The sequence below is a fragment of the Danio aesculapii genome, chromosome 9 (genome assembly GCF_903798145.1).
Source record: "Danio aesculapii chromosome 9, fDanAes4.1, whole genome shotgun sequence".
Lineage (NCBI taxonomy): Eukaryota > Metazoa > Chordata > Actinopteri > Cypriniformes > Danionidae > Danio > Danio aesculapii.
The window spans coordinates 54,896,069-54,919,762 of record NC_079443.1 but is presented as its reverse complement, the minus strand read 5'-3'; the positions used below and the strand labels follow the sequence as shown (position 1 = coordinate 54,919,762).

Below are 23,694 nucleotides of genomic sequence, written 5' to 3'. Positions count from 1 at the left end.
TTTAATACCATTTTATTTTAATTACACTTCTTTTTATTTGTAAGTTTATGAAGTCTGTGAGTGCGTTTTTAAAAACTTTAGCTCATTCATTCATTCATTCATTCATTCATTCATTCATTCATTCATTCACTCATGATTAAACGAACGGAGTACTCCAGTTCAAGTGGCGGCAGCAGAACTCCTCCGTACTCATTCAGGCCGCAGTGACGTATGCGGAAGTAATTCGTATCATGTCCGTTTGTTTGGGTTGAGCGGAGCGCCGCTACTTCGCTTCATACAGGTTAGTGATGGTTTATTTACCAATATAATTGATTAAAACAGCGCTCAAGAATAAGTTAAACAAGTTTACCAGAGATATTCCTTGTGCTTTCGCTTTTACCCGTGTTAATGACGATTTGCACGAGTAAAGGAGTCGAGTTTACTTTCACAGCCGTAAACAACAACAGAACAACTGAGAACACAGAAGAGCTGAACTCAATCATCTTTAATTGAACTAAACCAGCACTCTCCCATTGTATGTATATATATGTACGTATATATATGTGTGCACTTATTGATACAACTGTACATATTAATAAGCAAATCAGTGTTGTTTCATCAGCGTTAATGCAGCATTAAAGAGTTTATTCGCATGTTTAATTCTTATATACTTTTAAATAGTCTTTTTAAGTCATCTGTTAATCAGGATTTTTTCCGTTTCATTAATATTTTAAATTAATTAATAGCTTTTTCTGGCTAATTTTACATCCATAAATACAAATTTTCAAAGAAACTCTTTTATTTTCAGAGATTTTGATTTATATGTGAACTCCTTAAAGGAGACTAATGATTATATAGCATGAAAAACCCTTCCTTGTTGTAAGTCTTTTAAACTTGTATGATTTGCTGGGAGGGTGGCACAGTAGCTTAGTAGGTAGCACTGTGGCCTCACAATAAGAAGGTCACTGGATCGAGCCCTGGCTGGGTCAGTTGGTGTCTCTGTGTGGAGTTTGCATGTTCTCCTCGTGTTGGTGTGGGTTTCCTCCTGGTGCTCCGGTTTCCCCACAGCCCAAACACATGCGCTATAGGGGAATTGATGAACTAAATTGGAATGGGTGTTTCCCAGTACAGGGTTGTGGCTGGAAGGGGATCCGGTGTGTAAAACATGCTGGAATAGTTCATTCCTTTGTGGTGACTTCTGATGAGTAAAGGGCCTAAGCTGAAGGAAAATTAATAAATTAGCTGGGATTTATTTATGTAAGCTATTTGTCTTTTTGTTTATATTGTGTCTTTGTAAATGTTATTTCTTGCATATAAAATCTATATTTAATTGTATTATATATTTATTATTATTTACATTTTTAGTAGTTTTGAAGCATGTTTTGATTAACCTATAGAGTTAAATTTAGACCATCAGAAGTTGATGGAGCCGAGAGCAAGTCCTTTAATGCAATTAAAAACATAAATGAACTCAACTATACTGTTAAATATGTCTTTTTCTGTCAATCACAGATGATTTTGTTTAGATTTTTGTTAATTTATCTGAAATAGTTTGATTGTTATTATTTTTATTTGTAGCGATTATGTTGTTGTACTTCACAGGTCTGTCACGATTGCATTTTTTGTATTGTGCGATATATTGTCACAGAAATGGTTGCATTAATCAATATTATTGTCATTTTGAGGTCATTTTATGCCACTGATTATATAATGATTTTATAACAGTATAATAATGCAAATAGCCATAAACACTTTAATATGCATGTCATTCTTAAGGTTATTAAGATTCTATATTTTGATGTTAAAAAGATAAATGTCCTATTATATATACTATTAAATGTACTGTTAGGTAAATGGCTAATTATAAACGTTGACAGTGGTGAGGTAGAATGTAGATGTCACTGTAAAATGGCTTTAAAGTTATTTGTGATTTTGTGAATATATATTGCAATGGTGAAAATTATCGAGGTCATCTCCAAGTATTGCATGATATGTCAATATATTGATTATTGTGACCGGCCTACATAAAAAAAGAATTATTGTGTCACGACTGAAGTTTATTTATTTTTTGTTGCACATTGCGTGTGTTTTTCTTTTCTTTGTCCCGCCGCCTTGTTGTTTTCTGGTATTCCATATGCTCCTATTCCAACGTGATCCATGCTCTGATTGGCTGCTGGTCGCGGAGGCCTATAAAAAGGAACTTCCGGCAGGCTTCGGGGAGCTCATTTGTGGTGTGACGGTTGCTGGGAGTGGAGCTACTGGATTTCCCTTACCCCTCCGGCCGACGACCAACATTTAATCTTGTACCATTGTTCATGCATTTAACTTTTTTGGGTGTTTGAGCTTGTAGGGGTGGCCTGCCTATTCATTTGATTACTTTTGACTATGTTTATGTTTAGGGAGAAAGGTGAGCTACCTGTATTTTTCTTTAAATATTTATAGGTAATTTAGTGCATTTACTTTATAGATTCTTTTGCTTGTTATTTAGGCCTGTGGCCACCCTGAAGAGATGCTCATTTAAAATGACTATTTTTCTATAATACATCTATTCAAGTTTTTTGTTTTGTTTGGGAAATCCACCACCCACAATACATTTGTTTTGGTTTTTTTCTGTTTATTATGCCCATGTGGTTTTCTCCTAGATTTGGGGTGTAATATATTGCTTTATTTATTTACAGTTTACCTGAAGTCACTATGTTTTATGTTATTTCAAATAACATACATCTGTTTTAATGAGTAGAGTTTGTTGTAATACTTTAATGTTTCATTTGTTTGAGTTTAGTTTCAGTTTTAGTCATATTAAAATCACCAACTTTATCTTAAAATATTTTGGATACGAAATCAGCAAATTCTTTTGAAAAGTCTTGTGTTGTTGCCCTGGAGGTGTAATATGTAACTGCAGACTTTTTATCTTGTCCATACGATGTGCAGTGCTCTTCATCAATAAGTTTACCCCTCAAAGATCTCTCTTTCACAGTAATATTCCCTCCAGGATGCTTTACAGTTATATATGTGTGCAGATACATTAGATTAATCAGTACCAAAGACAAAACTGATCAACTAATCTAACAAAAAACTGAAGATCACAGTCCAAACATTACTACACGAATTAATATTAGCGAAAAACAAAATCCACAGGAGGGCGAATAATAATCCTGACATCAGCTGTATATTATTGATTTATTGCTGTAATAGCTGATTGTGATGTTAATGTGTTTTCTCTGGTCTTGCAGTGCTGCCTGTAGCGTGTGCGAGCCGTAATGGCGTCTGTAGTGAGCGACACTGCAGAGGCTCTGGATCTGTGTCCACTGCATCACCTGTACCTGAAGCCCATCTCCAGGCTGACCGTCAGCGTGGCTCTGCCGCACCTCAAGCTGCCCGGCAAGTCCATCTCCAACTGGGAGGTGATGGAGCGTCTGAAGTCCATGGTGCAGCCGGAGCAGTTCTCCGCCCTGCGCATCTCCAAGAGCACCATGGACTTCATCCGCTTCGAGGGAGAGGTGGAGACCCGCAGCGCCGTCAAACGCATCCTCAGCCGGCTGGAGGGAAAGAGCATCAAGCTCAGCGGATTCACAGACACGCTCAAGGTGACCCGAAGCCAGCCACATTTAACTTTGTTTAGTTTGCTAAACATGCATTTAGTTATACATGAAGGTAACGCTGTAATTGTTTTGTTTGTTTTGTGTTGATTCTATGTTGAGGTATTGTTCTGGTTATGTTTTGGTTTTGTTCATTTTATGTTCTGATTATGTTCTGGTTAAATTAAGGTTTTGTTCAAGTGTTGCTCTTGTTATGTTCAGCTTATGTTTTGGTTATGCTCTGATTATGTTCAGGTTATGCTCTGGCTATGTTGAAGTTTTGCTGTGGTTATGTTCAGATTATGTTCAGGTTATGCATTGGTTATATTCAGGTTTTGTTCTGGTTATGTTCAGGTTATTCTTTCTTTATGCTGAGGTTATGCTTTGATTTTGTTTAGATTATGTTGGGGTTATGTTCTTGTTATGCTCTGATTATGTTGCGGTTATGCTCTGGTAATGTTCAGGTTATGCTTTTGTCATGTTTGTTTTTTGTTGAGGCTATGCTCTGGCTATGTTGAAGTTTTGCTGTGGTTATGTTCCGATTATGTTCAGGTTATGCATTGGTTATATTCAGGTTTTGTTCTGTTATGTTCAGGTTATTCTTTCTTTACGCTGAGGTTATGCTTTGATTTTTGTTCAGGTTATGTTGGGGTTATGTTCTTGTTATGCTCTGATTATGTTGAGGTTATGCTTTGGTCATGTTTGTTTTTTGTTGAGGCTATGCTCTGGTTGTGTTGAAGTTTTGCTGTGGCTATGTTCCTATTATGTTTAAGATATGCATTGGTTATGTTCTGGTAATGTTGGTGGTTATGTTGAGGTTATGTTTTGGTTGTGTTTATGTTATTCTCTGGTTATAGGCTCGGTGCTATGGCCTTTAAAAAAAGGACAGCTAAACCAGCCAGATTAGCTTTTTGTTTAGTTTGCAGCAATAATAGGATTTAGGGGAACAAACTGTTTTAACCCATAACTGACCACTGTGTCAGATGAAGAAGATCTAGAGTGAAAGATTAAATTAAAGAAAGTTTACTAAAGATAGTTTGCAGTTACATCAGAAGAAACGAGCTTCAACACTCACACAGAGTTCGTAGGCCGCTCTGCTCAAATCAACATAATTATACTCCTAACATGCATCACTAACTGTGTCACACATGTAGGATTTTCTTTACCTTTTAACCTAGCTAAAACACAGATAGACTTAGATAATTTCCTTGTGAGTGTGTGTGCGTACAATTCTGAACATTATCTCCAATGATTACTTGGGTGCCAAGCTTATATAAGTCAGACATAACAGGAGGATATTTTTGTGGTCAGGATGATCAGAAGTGAAATTCAGCTCATCATCATGTCTCCACTGATAAAGAGCACACACACACACACACACACACACACACACACACACACACATACACACACACAAAGAATACTTATCTACTTCAAGGATTTCTTGCTCTCTTGCAGACATCTTATCAGAATGGTACAATAAACATCATTCCACTGGCAGCTAACTGAGCATAGAAGTTCTCTTTCACACAATAGAATCTTAAATCTATTAATTCTTTAACACACAGTAATGTTGACATCTGTTCAAGTAGCATCAAACGCCCAGTTCCACATGAGAGGTCTCTGTGACCTCATCGATCGGCCTGAAGATCCTGAAGAAAAAAAACTTGGCATACAGAAAAAGCAGAGAACACGCATCATTCCAGTTTTATTCTGAAAAGGTCATAATATAATGTAACCCCTTAAACATTCAACATTATTAATAATCATAAAGACATGAGAAAGGATATGTGTTACTCCATCCTGGAGCAGACATCCGTCAGAAAATCCACACCTTCAGTATACATGGAGGTAACGTTGTGATTGTTTTGTTCAGATTACGCTCTGGTTATGTTTAGGTTATGCTCTAGTTATGCTCCGGTTATGTTCAAGTTATGTTCAGGTTAAGCTCTGGTTATGTTTAGGTTATGCTTTGGTTAGGCTCCGGTTATGTTCAGGATACGCTCTGGTTATGTTCAGGTTAAGCTCTGGTTATGTTTAGGTTATGCTCTGGTTATGTTCTAGTTATGCTCTGGTTATGTTCAAGTTATGTTTAGGTTATGCTCTGGTTATGTTCTTGTTATGTTTAAGTTATGTTTAGGTTATGCTCTGGTTATGCTCTGATTATGTTCAGGTTATGCTCTGGTTATGGTCAGGCTATGCTCCTGTTAAGTTTTGTTGAGGTTATGTTCAGGTTATGCTTTAGTTATGCTTTGCTTATGCTCTGATTTTTTTTCAGGTTATGCTCTAGTTATGTACAGGTTATTCTCTGGTTATGTTTAGGTTATGCTGTGGTTGTGCTCTGATTGTTTTTCAGGTTATGCTCTAGTTATGTTCAGGTTATGCTCTGGTTATGTTTAGGTTATGCTCTGGTTATGCTCTGATTATGTTTAGGTTATGCTCTGGTTATGCTCTGACTATGTTCAGGTTATGGTCTGGTTATGCTCTGATTATGCTCTAGTTATGTTCAGGTTATGCTCTGGTTATGGTCAGGCTATGCTCTTGTTAAGTTGGGTTTTGTTGAGGTAATGTTCAGGTAATGCTTTAGTTATGCTTTGGTTATGCTCTGATTGTTTTTCAGGTTGTGCTCTGGTTATGTTTAGGTTATGCTCTGGTTATGCTCCGGTTATGCTCTGGTTATGTTCAGGTTAAGCTCTGGTTATGTTCAGGTTATGGTTTGGTTATGCTTTAGTTATGCTCTGATTATGCTCTAGTTATGTACAGGTTATGCTCTGGTTATGTTCTGGTTAAATTAGGTTATGTTGAGGTTATGTTCAAGTTATATACAGGTTATGCTCTGGTTTTGTTCAGGTAATGGCTTATCCCAGGATTAGTGATTAACTGTAGCGCGTGCACATGAACAGCCAATTACATGACACATGAGTGCTGCAGACAGAATACACAAATAAACTTCTGCTCTGCTTCTCAGGTGCGGACAGCAGAGAATAAAGTGGACTTCCCGACACGCCACGACTGGGACTCGTTCTTCCGGGACGCAAAGGACATGAATGAGACTGTGCCGGGTGAGCGTCCGGATACGGTGCGTCTAGAGGGTCTGCCCTGTAAATGGTTTGCGCAAAAAGACGGGTCGCCGGACAGGCCGTCGGAGGCCGTGCTGAAAGCTGTGTTCGAGAGATTCGGACAGATCCGGAACGTGGACATCCCCATGCTGGACCCATACCGAGAGGACATGAGCGGGAACCACTTCAGCACCTTCTCCTTTGGTGGACACCTGAACTTTGAGGCGTTCGTGCAGTACGTGGACCACACCGGCTTCCTGAAGGCCATGGAGGCGCTGCGAGGCATGAAGCTGCTGTTCAGGGGGGATGATGGGAAGGCGGTGGCCTGCAGCATAAAGGTCAGACTCACTGCACTGTTATATCCCTCATAGGCCTGCACGATTAATCGTTTTTATACCGAAATTGCCATTTTAAAAAGCTGCAGTTATTTCGATGTGCTATCAATAATAGATAACAACCAGTCATTACCCTAATTTACCCTAAATGCCTGTGCGGTCACTTATCCATCAATGTAGAACAGTGATGTAAAATATTTGCACACCGACCACTGGGAAAACTCCCGATCATAGATATATGTATATATGTGTAAATATCTATGGCTCCGGTTGGCCAGTCCGCCACTGCACCTTGGTCCCACATTCTTTTCAAACGAGCGCTACCCTGTTCCAGTATGGTGGCTCTATTGAATCATTCTTTCCACTAGACAACAATAGCATAGGCAACATCTAATGTAAATATCTATGCATGAGAACAAGGAAACAATAGCGTTTCATTGAACTGAACTCTTATTATTCAGCTATGGTATATCAAGATTTTCATTATATGGCAGCTTTAATTAGTCCTGTGGTTCATCAGTGGAGTGCAGCGGGTGGAGTTAATGAGTGTTTAATAAATGAGAGTCTCTGCTGTATCATCATGACTTCAGGATTATTGAGCTGAGGATTAGAGTCTCTGATCTCCATCAGTCTGGACCGCTGCGCTTCATCTTTATTAGACTGTACGTCAATTAGAAATATTCATTATTCGCATGGCCTGCTTTAACAATGGCATCATGACGTTGACAGAAATTGATATTTTCCATGAGATTTCACCTGGAAAAGTATTAGAATTTTGATCAAATATTAAATTCAAAGATTTTGTAACTGTCATGGTATAAATATTATAATATTTTAAATTAATTCAGAATTGTCTGTGCATAAATGTATATTCAATATATGTTAAATAATACAGTGCAAAATCCAGCAATAATTATAATTCATAATAATAATAATAATAATAATACAAAACATGAAGTAAGCGTGTAAGCTGTAAGTTGGTTATTGTAGCATTTATTTCTTCTTCCAGGTGACATTTGACACGACGAAACACCTGAGCGAATCGTCCCTAAAGAAGCGACAGCAAGAGCGACAGAAGTTACAGGAGCTGGAGAAACAACGAGAAGAGCAGAAACGCAGGGAGAAGGAGGACGAGGAGCGACGCAAGGAGGAGGAGAGGTACCACAAACAAAAATAACAGATATTATTATTATTATTATTATTATTATTATTATTATTATTATTGGTTTAGATATTTTTTGTTGATTTTCAATTTTCAAATGAGAAACAACAACAATACAAACCCCAGACCCATACCAACCCAACAGTGGGATAGCGCTCACTTTAGCCAAAAATAAACAAATATGCAATTGTACATGTAGGTTTAAATACAAATACAAGGAAATAATAATAACAATAAATAATAATAATAATAATAATAATAAATAATAAAATAAATAAATTTAATACATACCATATGTACAGCAAAATCAAATTATTTGAGATTTTCCACATAATCAATAAAAGGTTGCCACACCTTAAAAAACTTCCCCTCCGACCCTCTAAATGAAAACCTGATTTTTTCTAAATAGTTTCTCTAATCCACTGAGCATGAGTAGGAGGACGAGAATCCTTCCATTTTAGCAAAATAGCCCTACGTGCCAGTAAAGTCGAAAAAGCGATGATCTTACATTTTGAAGAAGGCAGCTGTATTTCCTCTGAAGTAACCCCAAACAGTGCCACCTGTGGATCTGGTTCTAGCTTGTGCTGAAGAATCACTGATAACGAATCAAATTTTAACCTCCAGAAATGCTCTAATTAGGGACAAGTCCAGAACATATGAAATAAAGTGCCTTCAGCACAATTACATCTATTGCACAGAGAACTAGTACCAGGAAACATTTGGGCTAATTTAGTCTTCGAGATATAAGCTCTGTGCACTACTTTAAATTGAATGAGAGAGTGCCGGGCACACATTGATGATGAGTGAATTTGTTTAAGAATATCATCCCACAGATCATTCGAAATCGAACCACAAAGGTCCTCTTTCCAAGCGCTCTTTATGTTATCTGTAAGGGAAGATGACTGGTTCAGAAGTAGATTATACAACATAGAAATGGAGCCTTTAACTAATATATTACAGTAAAGAAAAGGGTCTAAATGGTTTCCAGAGGGCAAGACAGAAGAGTCGGGTATAAGGGACCTAATATAATCTCTTATTTGCAAGACTCTAAAAAAATCAGACTTAACCAACCCATAGTGTGATATTAACTGATCAAAAGATGCAAACACTTTATCTTTAAAAAGGTCTTTAAAGCATACTATCCCCTTATCGGACCAACTTCTAAAGGAACTGTCTTGCATTGCAGGGGAAAAAAAGGATTTTGAGCTATAGGGCTGAGAAGAGAAGAGCTAGCAAAACCAAAAGACCTCCTAAATTGAATCCAGATCCTTAGTGAATGTTTTACCACTGGGCAATCTATAAACTTGTAAGAAATCAGTGCCGCTTGGCCGCAAGTAGGGCCGGAAGAGAAATTTGGTTGTGAGCATGCATCTCCATATCTACCCAGGATGGTTTATTAGGCTGCAAATGATAATGCCACCAATACAGTGTATTTCGCATATTCGCTGCCCAATAATAAAACTTAAAATTAGCTAAAGACATCCCACCCTCACACCTAGGCTTTTGAAGGTGCGCTTTCTTCAACCTGGGATGTTTGTCATTCCAAATAAAAGTAGAAATGACTGAATCTAAAGATTTAAAAAAGATAAAGGAATGAAAAGAGGCAGACTGAAAAAGATATAGAAATTTCAGAAGGAACATCATCTTAATAGCATTAATGCGCCCAATAAGTGATAACCTTAAAGGTGACCACTTAGAGAGATCTTTCTTAGTTTGTTCCAAGAGCATTCCAAAATTATGTTTAAACAACTTTATCATTATTATTATTATTATTAACAGATATACTGTGTCTTAAAAAAGCAACTCTCCTCAACAAAGCACTGCAAAAGAATCATACATGTCTATTAAAAACACGATTACAACACATATGCTGATATTCATTAATATAATGAAGCTGACAAACAAAGCTGACAGAAATGAAAACAGTTGACATAGTATACGCTAACCTGAGCATTATTCAGACACTAGATGGCTCCAAACAGCCGAAAACACAATGCTGACAGAAACTAAAACAGCTGATGGAGTATACACTAACCTGAGCATTATTCAGACACTAGATAGCGCCAAACAGCCAAAAACACAATGCTGACACAAACTAATACAGCTGATGGAGTATACACTAACCTGAGCATTATTCAGACACTAGATAGCGCCAAACAGCCAAAAACACAATGCTGACAGAAACTAAAACAGCTGATGGAGTATACACTAACCTGCACATTAATCAGACACAAGATGGCGCCAAACAGCCGAAAAGACAATGCTAACAGAAACTAAAACAGCTGATTGAGTATACGCTAACCTGAGCATTATTCAGACACTAGATAGCGCCAAACAACCGAAAACACAATGCTGACAGAAACTAAAACAGCTGATTGAGTATACACTAACCTGAGCATTATTCAGACACTAGATGGAGCCAAACAGCCAAAAACACAATGCTGACAGAAACTAAAACAGCTGATGGAGTATACACTAACCTGCACATTAATCAGACACAAGATGGCGCCAAACAGCCGAAAAGACAATGCTGACAGAAACTAAAACAGCTGATGGAGTATACGCTAACCTGGGCATTATTCAGACACTAGATGGAGCCAAACAGCCAAAAACACAATGCTGACAGAAACTAAAACAGCTGATGGAGTATACACTAACCTGCACATTAATCAGACACAAGATGGCGCCAAACAGCCGAAAAGACAATGCTGACAGAAACTAATACAGCTGATGGAGTATACACTAACCTGGGCATTATTCAGACACTAGATGGCGCCAAACAGCCAAAAACACAATGCTGACAGAAACTAAAACAGCTGATGGAGTATACACTAACCTGCACATTAATCAGACACAAGATGGCACCAAACAGCCGAAAACACAATGCTGACAGAAACTAAAACAGCTGATTGAGTATACACTAACCTGGGCATTATTCAGACACTAGATGGCGCCAAACAGCCAAAAACACAAAGCTGACAGAAACTAAAACAGCTGATGGAGTATACACTAACCTGCACATTAATCAGACACAAGATGGCGCCAAACAGCCGAAAAGACAATGCTGACAGAAACTAAAACAGCTGATTGAGTATACACTAACCTGGGCATTATTCAGACACTAGATGGCGCCAAACAGCCAAAAACACAATGCTGACAGAAACTAAAACAGCTGATGGAGTATACACTAACCTGCGCATTATTCAGACACTAGATGGCACAAAGCAGTGGTAAAAACAGGCAAAAATAAATGTGGATGTACGTTTATGGATGAACTTATTCAGTGACATTATCCTAATAGTTCAAACATGACCATTTTCACATGTTAATCTGAACATGCTTTAATATTGATTGAAGATTCGGTGAATATTTATAGAGCTTTTGTACGTTAATGCTTCAATAACGCACCAAAAACTAAACTCCTCATGAAAAATATAAAAGCTTTTATAAATATTAGCTGATTCATTTCTTGGTTAATGGCTAATTACCAAAATCCTAATTGCAATCTGATTACAAGTTGTAGGTTTAGTGTTGAGGTAGGTGTAGATGTTAATAACTGTGAGGTTAGGTTTAGGATTAATATAGGTGTATGTCAACATGATGGATGTTTCTTTTTTGCTTTATTTTAGCTTTGTTTAGGTCGCAATATCGTAATAATACAAAAAATTGCAGCAAAAGCTTCAGAAATTAATCACAACAAGAAAATCTGAAGCCAACATAAGCTTGATGTTTACATAGAAAACAACTGAACTGTAAAGCATTGGAATGGAAAAACACGTTCTGTGTGAATGTCCCCTAATAGATAGTGCCTTAAATAAATAATAAATAATAAATAAGTGCTTGTGTGGTCCAGAAAGCAGCGCGAGCAGGAGGAGCAGGAGAAGGAGCGGCGGCGGGAGGAGAAGCTCCGCAGGAGAGAGCAGAAGCTGAAGGAGAAAGAGGAGAAGAAGAACCAGAAGAAGCTGAAGAAGCAGCAGGAGGAGGAGCAGAAGAAGATGAAGAAGCAGCAGGAGGAGGAGCAGAAGAAGCTGCAGCTCAAGATCCAGATGGAGGAGAGAAAACTGCTGCTCGCCCAGAGGAACCTGCAATCCATACGGCTACTGGCGGAGCTGCTGAGCAGAGCCAAGGTCAGACACACACACATACATACACATACACATACACATACAGATAAATATGCAGAGATGGACAATGAAACTGAAACACTGCGTTGTTTAGTGTTGAAGGTTTGATGCTAAATGTGCGCCTCCTGGTGTTCAATCTTCACTCCAGCAGTAGAGCAGAGTGTGAAAGGTTTATCAGCATTGCAACAGTGCATTTCTGCTTCAAATACTGCAGTGCACACAACATTATGGGGACATAGCAGAATTCAGAAGAGGACAGAGTGTTGGTGTGCGTCTCTCTGCGCATCTGTGACCGAGACAGCAAGTGTGTGATGATCAAGAGCTGTTCCAGAGTAATGTCAGCAAACCACCAAGCAGAAGAAGCACATCCAACAGGAGGAGCTGTGGACGCCAGAGGAAGCTGCCTGAAAGAGATGTCCGGCTGATAACCCTGATTTATCCAAAGCACAGCTGCCCAACTCGATGCAGAATGACATGTGCAGCTCGACTCTCCTGTTTCCAGCAGAACTGTTGATCTGGAGCTCCACAGAGTCAATATACATGACCGACTGCTGTAGACAAACCTCTGCTCACTCCTGCTGATGACAAACGCCGGTTTCAGTGGTGCAGCAGTGAAGATCTGGAGCTGTGGACAATGTGAAGCATGTACTGTTCTCTGATGAGTCCACCTTCACTGTCTTTCCCACATCCGGGAGAGTTACTGTGTGGAGAAGCCCTAAAGAAGCGTCCCACCCAGACTGCTGATGCCCAAAGTAAAGAGTGATGGTTTGGGCTCAATATCATGGTGTTCCCTAGGCCCAATACTAGTGCTAGATGAAGCTTCACTGCCAAGAACTACCCAACCATTCTGGAGGACCATGTGACCCAATGGGTCAAACATTTTATCCTGAAGGCGGTCGTGTGTATCAGGATGATAAAGCAGCGATACACACAGCAGGACTGGACACAGAGTGGTTTGATGAACATGACAGTGAATTTGAACATCTCCCATGGCCTGCACAGTTCCCAGAGCTAAACATTATTGAGTACTTTTAGGTGTTTTGGAGGAGCGAGACAGGAAAGGTTTTCCTCCGGCAGCATCAGTAGTGACCTGAACACTATTCTGGAGAAGAACGACTCACAATCCCTCTGGCCGCTGTGCAGGACTCCTGTCTGTCATTCCCAACACCAGCTGATGCTGGACTGAGGAGGAGGAGCTACACGATACTGATCAACTACTGTACATGCTAAAGCTCCACCACATTCTGCTCTTACTGAGGGAATGTGCAATCAGTGATTGGCAACAATTGGCCCCTGTTTACACACACACACACACACAGACACACACACACACACACATAGTCGCACACAGCACTACACTACGTAGTACAGTACAGAGGAAAAAAGCTGAAAATTAGAGTTGATGATAATTGAAGCTGAATGCATGATTCAGAAGGTGGAGACGGTCAACAATAGGTATAATGGAGTCTTTTAGTTCATATAAAGGACAAAATGTCCATAAACACACACACAAACATCCTTTTTTAGACATTTACCTGGATATAATTAGCTTCATGTTGGTCAATAATGTTTGTATGGGTGTGTTTGTGTCTCTCTCTCTGTGTGTTTGTGTGTACCTTTCACTCTGTGTGTGTGTGTGTGCAGCGTGAGCGTGAACGTGAGCAGCAGGTGGAGTGTGTGCGTCTGCAGCAGCTGCAGCAGCGGCGGCGTGAGCAGGAGCAGGAGCTGCGGCGTGTGGAGCAGGAGAAAAGCAAAGCGCTGGAGCTGCAGCGGAAAGAGAGAGAGCTGCGCCAACGCCTGCTCGACAACCTGCTCAAGAACAGCACACACACACAAGGAGACGCTCACACACACGGAGACGCACACTCTCTGAAGGAGGAGCAGCAGCAGAGCAAGACACAGCAGAAGAAGACGAGAGCGGAGCGCAGCCGGAGGAGCCGCAGTCGCACGCACACTCACACACGCAGCCGGCGGCGGCGCAGCACACACAGCCACGGCCAGAGCAGCAGCCGGAGCCGCAGCCGGAGCCGCTCCACCAGCAGAGGCAGACGCAGACACACACACACCACCAGGAAAAACTGACACAAAACACACACACACACATACATACTTAAACAACCATACCACATTGCCAACACATACAAACAGACCACAATGACAACACACACACATGCAGAAAGAGACACACAACCAGATCATATTGACAACACAGAATAAAACCTGTTTACTCGATTATTTTGTTTACATTTTTTCCTGAAGGGGCAGTTCACGCAAAAATGTAAATATACTCCTCTTCTATATTTATGATGCTAAAAAAGTTTGCCTTGCAGAACAGTCTAAAAATGAAAAGAAAAAAATACAAATCTTAAAGAGCATATAAAAGATCTCGCATTCTTAATGAAAATTTTAATTACTTGACTATTTAAAAAGCAATTATTTCTTAATAAGTTTACCCAAAAATTCCCCAAACGCCCTGGATTCTTAAAAGTACTTTGTTAAAATGATGAAATTAATAGATTGAACTATTTTGTGAGTAAATCATGGGTGAACTGACCCTTTAAGAAATCCATCCTGTTTTAGGATATCAATTTAATTTGAAATTATCTCAGCAAACGTTGCAAAATATAATAATTTTCCCAGCTTGTTTTTATTATTATTTCCAAGAAAATAGTTACCTGTTTTTTTATTTATTTACATTTTTAAAATTTTTTTTATTTAGTACATATTTATGTACAGTTGAAGTCTGAATTATTAGCCCCCCTGTTTTTTTTTCCCCCAATTTCTGTTTAACGGAGAGAAGAATTTGTCAGCACATTTCCAAACATAATAGTGTTAATAACTCATCTCTAATTACTGATTTATTTTATCTTTGTCATGATGACAGTAAATAATATTAGACTAGATATTCTTCAAGACACTTCTATACAGCTTAAAGTGACATTTAAAGACTTAACTAGGTTAATTAGATTAACTAGGCAGGTTAGGGTAATTAGGCAAGTTATTGTATAACGATGGTTTGTTCTGGAGACTATCGAAAAATATATAGCTTAAAGGGGCTAATAATATTGACCTTAAAATGGTGTTTAATAATTAAAAACTGCTTTTATTCTAGCCGAAATAAAACAAATAAGACTTTCTCCAGAAGAAAAAATATTATCAGACATATATATATATATATATATATAATTAATTTTATTGTCCCAGCAGTTTTTTTTCCATTAATTAGATCTATTTAGGTTTAAAAAATTTAACTATTATTCTTAGAAATTATGAATATAGTTTTTTACCATAAAGAACGCAAAACCTGTTGAATTACAGTTTTTATTAAGAGATCATTTTAAGTTTATTTGAGTTAAGCTCTTGTTGGACAATCCGATTATTTGTTATGAGAAACAACAGAAAATTAAAGTAGATAAATTCCTAAATAAAATCTGTAGCGTTAGGTTTAATACTCGTTTAAGGAGAGAGTATTTATTTTCCTCTCTGATTATGTCTGTTTAGAACTGAAGTGATGCTGTGATATCTGACAGAAAACAAACAAAGACTGAATATCTCTCATCTGTGCTTCTGTTTCATGCAGTGTTACTAAACTACACATCTGAAGACTTGAATTGTACGAGTTTTTATTTTTATTTCCAGCGTTTCTGTGCAGTAATGGCAGGAGCTGAGCGTCACTTCTGAATGGGGACTTACTTTCCTCAACACCAGAGAAATACTTGATTTATAGGAGACCTATTCTGCCCCTTTTACAAGCTGTAAAATGCATCTCTGAGTGTGTGTGTTTGAGTTAGAGCTGAAAATAGCACACAGATGGTGTTCTCTACCTTTCTTAAACTGACCCTTTCAGGCTTTGATCCTAATTGAGGTGTTTTGGTGACTGTCGCTTTAAATGCAAATGAGATTGTGCTCTTTTTCAGATGAGGGTGGAGCTACTTATGCATATGCATCAGCATAGCAGCAGATTAGAAAAAGGACGAGCTGTGTTGTCAGTGCTGGTCAGGTGTGCATGTGTATTTCAGTGTGAGTGTGGGCTTCATGCTTCTGTCAGTCTATGTCGCTCTTGTCGCTGTTCATCTACAACTCCACATCTATAATCCTCTTAGTCTATGCTGACATTATCTTCAGCAGCTCACACACTCTAATGGCTAATGGACAGACGGCTGCTTCTCACTCAGGGCTGCTGTTTATGCTAATGAGATGGAGAGATGGGCACTAGTGGGCGGGGCTTTCCCCCTCTGATGACATGTACAAAGGGAGAATGTCAATCAAAGTGTTTCAGCAGACTGATTTAATCAACAAACACAATTAATTCATGTTGATCATTAAAGACAGGAGATACTCACACACTGCTGGCACACAACCTCTTATTAAAGTCATTTTTGCATAATAAGTGCCCTTTAAGTTGAAGCAGCACATGTACAGTCATCATAAAGACGCTTGTTATTCATTTAAACTCAATAAAGCAGAGCTCTGAACACAGCAGCTGATCAACTCTTGATTTTTCTGCTATTTCCCAATAACTCTTACCATCCCGAGTTTACTTTGCTATATTGCAGTTTAATCTTAATCTAATCATGACAAAATATATATCGCTATAAGGTCTATAGATCGTATATAACTATAAGGTCTAACTCTTCTGATAACATTTTATGTTTTTTATTATGTAGGTAGAGTAAGAAATCAAAATATATTTACTGTAATATGTGGTTATATTCTTAAACTATAATACTATATATATTAAACATAATACTAAACATGAAGCAATCATGACGAACTATCATTTGAAGGCCTAAAATGTATAATTGCCATATCTGGTGACTGATTTTTTTATCATATTACGGAGTTATTAATTTGTGACCAGGATGCTCATCAGAGTCTCAAAGCATGTTTTTTTAGGCTAATTTCAACTCAAAAACCATCAAAACTGCCCATGCTACCATAGGATTTTATGTCTGCATTACAAATATTGACAAAAGTATGAAAAAGTAAGGTTCATAATGTTTGAAATGGCCTTAAACACCCAGCAGACAGGACATCAACATGATGTCAGATTGACTTTGTACCCCAACATCGTGGGGACGTTACATTTTGTTTGGGAATGAAAATCGTGGTGACCTCAGAATTTAACGTCAGGACGACGTTAATATCTAACGTTCAACCTAAAATTAACAGAATATCAACGTCTAATGATGTTACAGCTTGACGTTGTGTAGATGTTACCACTATGACGTCTATCAGACGATGGATTTTGGTTGCCATACCTGACGAACAAATGTCAGTATTTGACGTCAATATAATGTTGGTTTAAGATATTGGCTCGATGTTGGATTTTGGTCACTTTCTAACGCAACCTAAAGTCAACCAAATATCAACGTCGTTTGATGTTTTTATTGGACATCAAAATAAAATTGTCTTTAGACACTGGCTAGACATTATATTATGGTCACCTGACATCGCAGCCTAAATCTAACCTAACGTTAAGTCTTATGACGTTGTGTGTAACTAATAACCAAATGCACTACAGAATGTTACGTTTACATCCACAAATGACTAATGCATCAGCTTTATATAGCATAATTCTCGCTACTCTTGAGTACTTTTGAAAGGTCTACTCTTTACTCATACTTTGAGTAATATTTACAACAGATATTTTTACTCTACTTGCGCTACATTTTTAGGCAAGTAATTGAAAGTAGACCTTTCAAAAGTACTCAAGAGTAGGGAGATTTATGCTATATAAAGCTGATGCATTAGTAATTTGTGGATGTAAACGTAACATTCTGTAGTGCATTTGGTTATTAGTTACACGCAACGTCATAAGACTTAACGTTATGTTAGATTTAGGCTGCGATATCAGGTGACCATAATTCAGTGTCTAAAGACAGTATTATTTTGATGTCCAATAAAAACATCAAATGACGTTGATATTTGGTACTTTAACTTAAGTATGATTCTTCAGTACTCTTTCCAGCACTGTTCATAATCCTCAAAACATAGACAGAAATAGGGAACGCCCTTATATGGTCACCAATGTAAACTGAATGTAAACCTGGTGGTCATGTCTGGTACTGCACCCAAGCAGACTCGCTGAAAGCTCATGTTTGGAGATAACTTCAAATTTGTAATAGAATCAGTTGAGATATTTAGCTTTGATTTTCTGTCAGTTTCTTTAAAATATGTTTTTAATGTAAGATAATAAGCTATACATTTATTGTTTTATTATTTTCACACAGATAAAGGCATATAGCTTCTGTTTAAACTCTTTTCTCTTCAGCTATATTAATCTGACATCTGTCTTCTTTAAAATGAGACCATGCTTAAATCTGTGCACCAAAGCATTTTGAAGATTGACAATCATTTATATTGAACATGAAGGTGGGAGCGACAGTTAAATCTGAAGTGATGTATCTGTGTGTGACTATGTGAATGTGTGCTCTCAGTGAATGAGTGTTTGTTTTAGTGTGAGTGCCTGTGTTATGCTGAAGCTGTGTGTGCATGTGAATGTGTATGTTGGTAGATTAACAACAGCAGCGGATCTTCCTCCAGAGTTCATCCTACTCTACATCTCCAACTGCATCTCCACCTGTGAGCAGATCAAGGACAAATACATGCAGGTAAACACACCCATAATGCACCTGGAGCAGACATACGTGACCTCCACCAGCTTTAATCAGAGGCTTTACACGCAATTACATCCCACTCATTACTTTATCTGAATAAAGTGGTAAAATAAAACATTGAAAAAAGTAAGAATTTGCAGTAAAAACAGATTAAATATAACTCCTGTTTTAAAGAAATAGATTTTTAATGCATCTGTGCTGCAGCAGAGGAGATTAATACTTGCAGATCACTGAACTAACGGGGTTGGCCAATGAAAGCGAAAGCCCTGATTTTAGAGCACAGTAGTTGATCAGTATAGTGTAGTTCCTCCTCAGTCCAGCATCACCTGGTGCAGCTGTTCTTCTTCAGAACAGTGTTCAGGTCACTACTGACACTGCTGGAGGAAAACCTTTCCTGACTCACTCCTCCAAAACACCCCAAAGTGCTCAATAATGTTTAGCTCTGGGAACTGTGCAGGCCATGGGAGATGTGCTTTCATGTTCATCAAACCACTCTGTCTCAAGTCCTGCTGTGTGTATTACTGCATTATCATCCTGATACACACCATCACCTTCATGATACAATGTTTGACCCATTGGGTCACATGGTCCTCCAGAATGGTTGGGTAGTCCTTAGCAGTCACCCAGCGCCCATCTAGCACCAGTATTGGGCCCAAACCATCACTGATCCCGCCATGCTTCTCTAGGCATCATCAGCAGTCTGGGTGGGACGCTTCTTTGGGGCTTCTCCACACCGTATCGCTCCCAGATGTGGGAAAGACAGTGAAGGTGGACTCATCAGTGAACAGTACATGGAAAAAGTCAAATGAAAAGTGGGGATTAAAGTTAAAAAAAGACTTCAATGAGCTGAACTAAATGTCTACGCTTAAATTGGTTCCATTACAGGAAGTTAAAGATGTTTGGTGTATAAATATATATATTTACTATTCTCAGTACTTCGGTCACTTTTGCAAAACTCGACACAGTGAGCACAACAGAAGTCTACAGTATGTGGGCTAAACTGAGGATCAGTTCTCATTGTTTGGCACAAAATGCACTCAATGACTACCTCTCTCAAATTTCATGAACTCTTTTAGCACTCAGACAGAACAACGGCCAAAAATCTTTGTACATCCAAGACATTTTGCTCATGCTTACGTGCTGTTTTTAAAACTGTTAAACTCATGTTCAACACAATAACATCCTGCAGAACTGAAGAAGAGCAAAATTCAACAGCAATATTATACTGAAACATATTCACATCTACAAATGCAGTTTAAGCAGCCAGATCAGCATCACTATTGTGTCTGGATCAGTGATGATGTGTGTACAAACTCCTGTATTTTGGGATTAATTAAAAAATAAAACTAAATAAAGGACATCAAATATTAAGGAGTTCTGCATCATGTCTGATTCACTCCAGTAACATATACTGCAGTTATAAACAGAGATGTGTCCTTGTGTTTCTCAAGAAAACACTGTAATGCTGCATGTTGTTAGTGTGTGTAGCTCATTGTTTTGTGGGTGACAAAGTGTGTTTGTCGTCTGTCAACCTTTGCTAGTGTTCTGGAAGAGTTTATTTGAGAGCTGAATCAAGTGTTTTGGGAGTTGTAGTGCATTCTGAATGTGAAATGAACTGCTTTGCCAAGCTGACAGTCGGTCAGGAGAATAGTGTGAAAAAGTGGAGCAAGTATTGAGAAATGTGTCCTGGCGTCTGTACAAAACTGTAAGTGACTGTACAGTTTTAAGCATTATTACGAGGTTAAGTGAATTAAAATGGCATCAAATTACGGCAGGTGAATTTTAATATAACCTTGATTAAGCTTGAACTTAAGACTTAAGCCTGAGAGTTCACCTGCCCCGGAGCAGGCTAGTTTTCCAGCATAAGTTGCCAGAGTAACTGAGTTTGAACTATTGTAAATTTGATTTATGAAACAGAATCTGCCATTAATAATCCTGACTTACCAAAATAAGCCTGGCTTTTTCTGTAAGCTTGGTTTGTGGAACAGGCATAACCTTAATGACACACCTTAGAATGCTCATCAGCCAATCGGAATCGAGCAGTGTATAAACTCTTACGTTAATTATTTCTGTTTCGAATGCTCTGCCACACTTGGTCATGTTTATGATGGTGTTTGTGTCTTAGATGTGCTGTTTGCTGAATCATTCTTTCATTTATTCATTCATTCTAATTAAACCTGAATCAGAAGGTCTGAGTTAAAGCTGCTCAGAGTGCATCATTCTGGAGTGTGTAATCTCTGTAATCTGATTATGTCTCTGAGTTAAAGCCTGCGCTCAGACTTTCACACGCAGACGAGCAAACGCTGTGAACACAGAAAAACATGGCAGAAGAAGCAGAGCTGTACCCCAAAAAGATCCTCGAATACATGGAGGGGTTCCTGGTGTCTAAGGTACATCACATCTACACCGGCAGGTTTCACTTAATCAAACATATGCTGAAAAATCTGATATATTTTTAGTGTTTATTACAGCTGATTGCTATGTGAATATGGAGTAGAGGGTCATTTATATTTGAGGTTAAAGCTGCGTTTTCAGCATCATCACTGCAGTCTGAAGTGTTGATGGTCTTCAGGAATCAGTGGAATATGAGGACTTGATCATGGTTAGATATCAGTGATGAGCACAGATGTTCTGCTTCATGTGTTTGTGTAAACTCATTCATGCTGACAGGAAATTAATCAGTTTGATCAGAAAAATAAAATATCTAATCTGAGATTGTGTGTGTGTGTGTGTGTGTGCGTGTGCGTGTGCGTGCGTGCTCCTCAGACTCTGTTCTCCGCCTGTGAGCTGGGTGTGTTTGAGCTCCTGCAGTCTGCATGTCTGTCTGCTGGTCAGGTTTCTGCAGCTCTGAGCACCAGTGTGGACGGGACAGAGCGTCTGCTGTCTGCGTGTGTGGGGCTGCAGCTGCTCAACACACACACACACACCGACGGAACCGGTACACACACTCACGCTGCACCAGTCTCAGTCCATTCATTCATTCATTCATTCATTCGTTCATTACACTTTTCATTCATGCGCTTATTAATTCATTCACTCACTCACTCACTCTTTCATTCCCTTATTCATTCATTTATTCATTCATACACTCATTAATTAATTTATTCACTCAGTGATTAATTCTTTCATACACTCATTCATTCACTCATCCATCTATTTAGTCATGCACTCATTCATTCACTCTCATTCATTTATTCATTCATGCACTCACTCATTCATTTACTCATTCATTCACTCACTCAGTCATTCACTCATACACTCATTTATTCAATCATGCACTCATTCGTTCACTCACTCACTCTTTCATTCACTCATTCATTCCCTTATTCATTAATTCACGCACCCATTCATTCACTCAATCATTCATTCACGCACCCATTCGTTCATTCATTAATTCACCCATTCATTCATGCACTCATCCATTGATTCATTCACCCACTCAGTGATTAATTAATTCATTCTTGCACTGATTAATTCCTTCACTCAGTCATTAATTCATTCATACACTAATTTATTCAATCATTCATTCATGCATTCATTCATTCATTCCCTCGCTCATTCGCTTACTCACTTGAACAGAAAATGTTACTTTACAACTGTATTGTACATCAATCATTTAAATATTTGCATATTGGGTAGCAATATTAGTGAAGTTCCTATAAAACTGTTGATTATAAATATGCATGTAAGTGAATTGTTATTAACGTTCTCTTCAGTTGTGTACAGCAACACAGAGATGTCCAATGTGTTTCTGGTCAAGTCCAGCCCGAAGTCTCTGTATCACTCCATCGAGTACAGCTCCAGAACCATCTACCTGTGCTGGCATTACCTGAGTGATGCCATCCGGTGCGTAAAACACTACACCTGCAGCTGCTGTAATATTGTGTATTCATTCATTCATTCATCACTCACTCATTCATCCATTCATTCACTCATCCATTAATTCATTTACTCATTCATTCACTCATTAATTCATGCATTCATTGACTCATTTATTCATTCACTCACTCATTAATTCATGTATTCATTGACTCATTTATTCATTCACTCATTAATTCATTCACACACTTATTCATTCATTAATTTACTAACTGATTTATTAATCCATTCACTCACTTACTTATTTAATTAATTCATTCATTTATCCATTCACCAACTCTTTCATTCACTCATTCATTAACTCATTTAATTATTCACTCATTTATTCATACATTCAATCATTCGTTCATGCATTCATTCCTGCATTCATTCATTCACTCATTTATTAATTCACTTATGCATTCATTCTCTCATTTGTTTATTCATTCACTTATTTCTTCATTCACTCATGTATTAATTCATTCACTCATTTATTCATTCATTCACTCATTTATTCATTCAATCATTCCTTCACCAATTCACTCCCTGATTTATTAATTAATTCATTCACTCATCCATTCACTCATCCATTCACTCACTTATTCATTCATTTACTCACTCAATCATTTACCCATTTAATTCATTCATCCGTTCACTAATTCATTCATTCTCACTCATTCATTAATTAACTCACAAATCCACTCACTCACCCGTTCATTAATTCAATCGTCCATTCACTCATCCATACAATCACTCACTCATTTACTCACTCATTTATTCTTTCACTCATTCGCTCACTCATTCTTTTACTCATTCATTCATCCATTCACGGATTTGTCCATTCCCTCATTCATTAATTCATTCATTAATTCACTCACTCACTCATTCATTCATCCATTCACTCATTCATTAATATAGGGAAGAATAATAGATATTATTCCTGTTGTTTTTCCACCTCAGAGACGGAAAGAACCAGTAT

The 23,694-nt window shown here is 38.2% G+C and overlaps 2 protein-coding genes across 2 annotated transcripts in view; both read left to right on the top strand.

The window, feature by feature from the left end:
• The first annotated feature begins 225 nt into the window (after positions 1 to 225).
• akap17a (A kinase (PRKA) anchor protein 17A) lies at positions 226 to 14,469 on the top strand. The gene is made up of 6 exons (XM_056466012.1): positions 226 to 280; positions 3,213 to 3,566; positions 6,526 to 6,954; positions 7,961 to 8,109; positions 11,967 to 12,240; positions 13,882 to 14,469. The coding sequence occupies exons 2-6, from the start codon at positions 3,240 to 3,242 to the stop codon at positions 14,317 to 14,319; spliced, it is 1,617 nt and encodes a 538-aa protein (XP_056321987.1). The 5' UTR covers positions 226 to 280; positions 3,213 to 3,239; the 3' UTR covers positions 14,320 to 14,469.
• Positions 14,470 to 21,175: 6,706 nt separating this feature from the next.
• Positions 21,176 to 23,694, top strand: part of asmt (acetylserotonin O-methyltransferase) — a 15,972-nt gene continuing 13,453 nt past the window's right edge. The window contains exons 1-4 of the mRNA XM_056465203.1: positions 21,176 to 21,247; positions 21,624 to 21,795; positions 22,574 to 22,703; positions 23,676 to 23,694. The exon at positions 23,676 to 23,694 is cut by the window's right edge and continues 50 nt beyond it. Of these exons, the coding sequence (XP_056321178.1) occupies positions 21,179 to 21,247; positions 21,624 to 21,795; positions 22,574 to 22,703; positions 23,676 to 23,694 (390 nt within the window). The 5' untranslated portion in view covers positions 21,176 to 21,178. The remainder of the gene's footprint in view (positions 21,248 to 21,623; positions 21,796 to 22,573; positions 22,704 to 23,675) is intronic.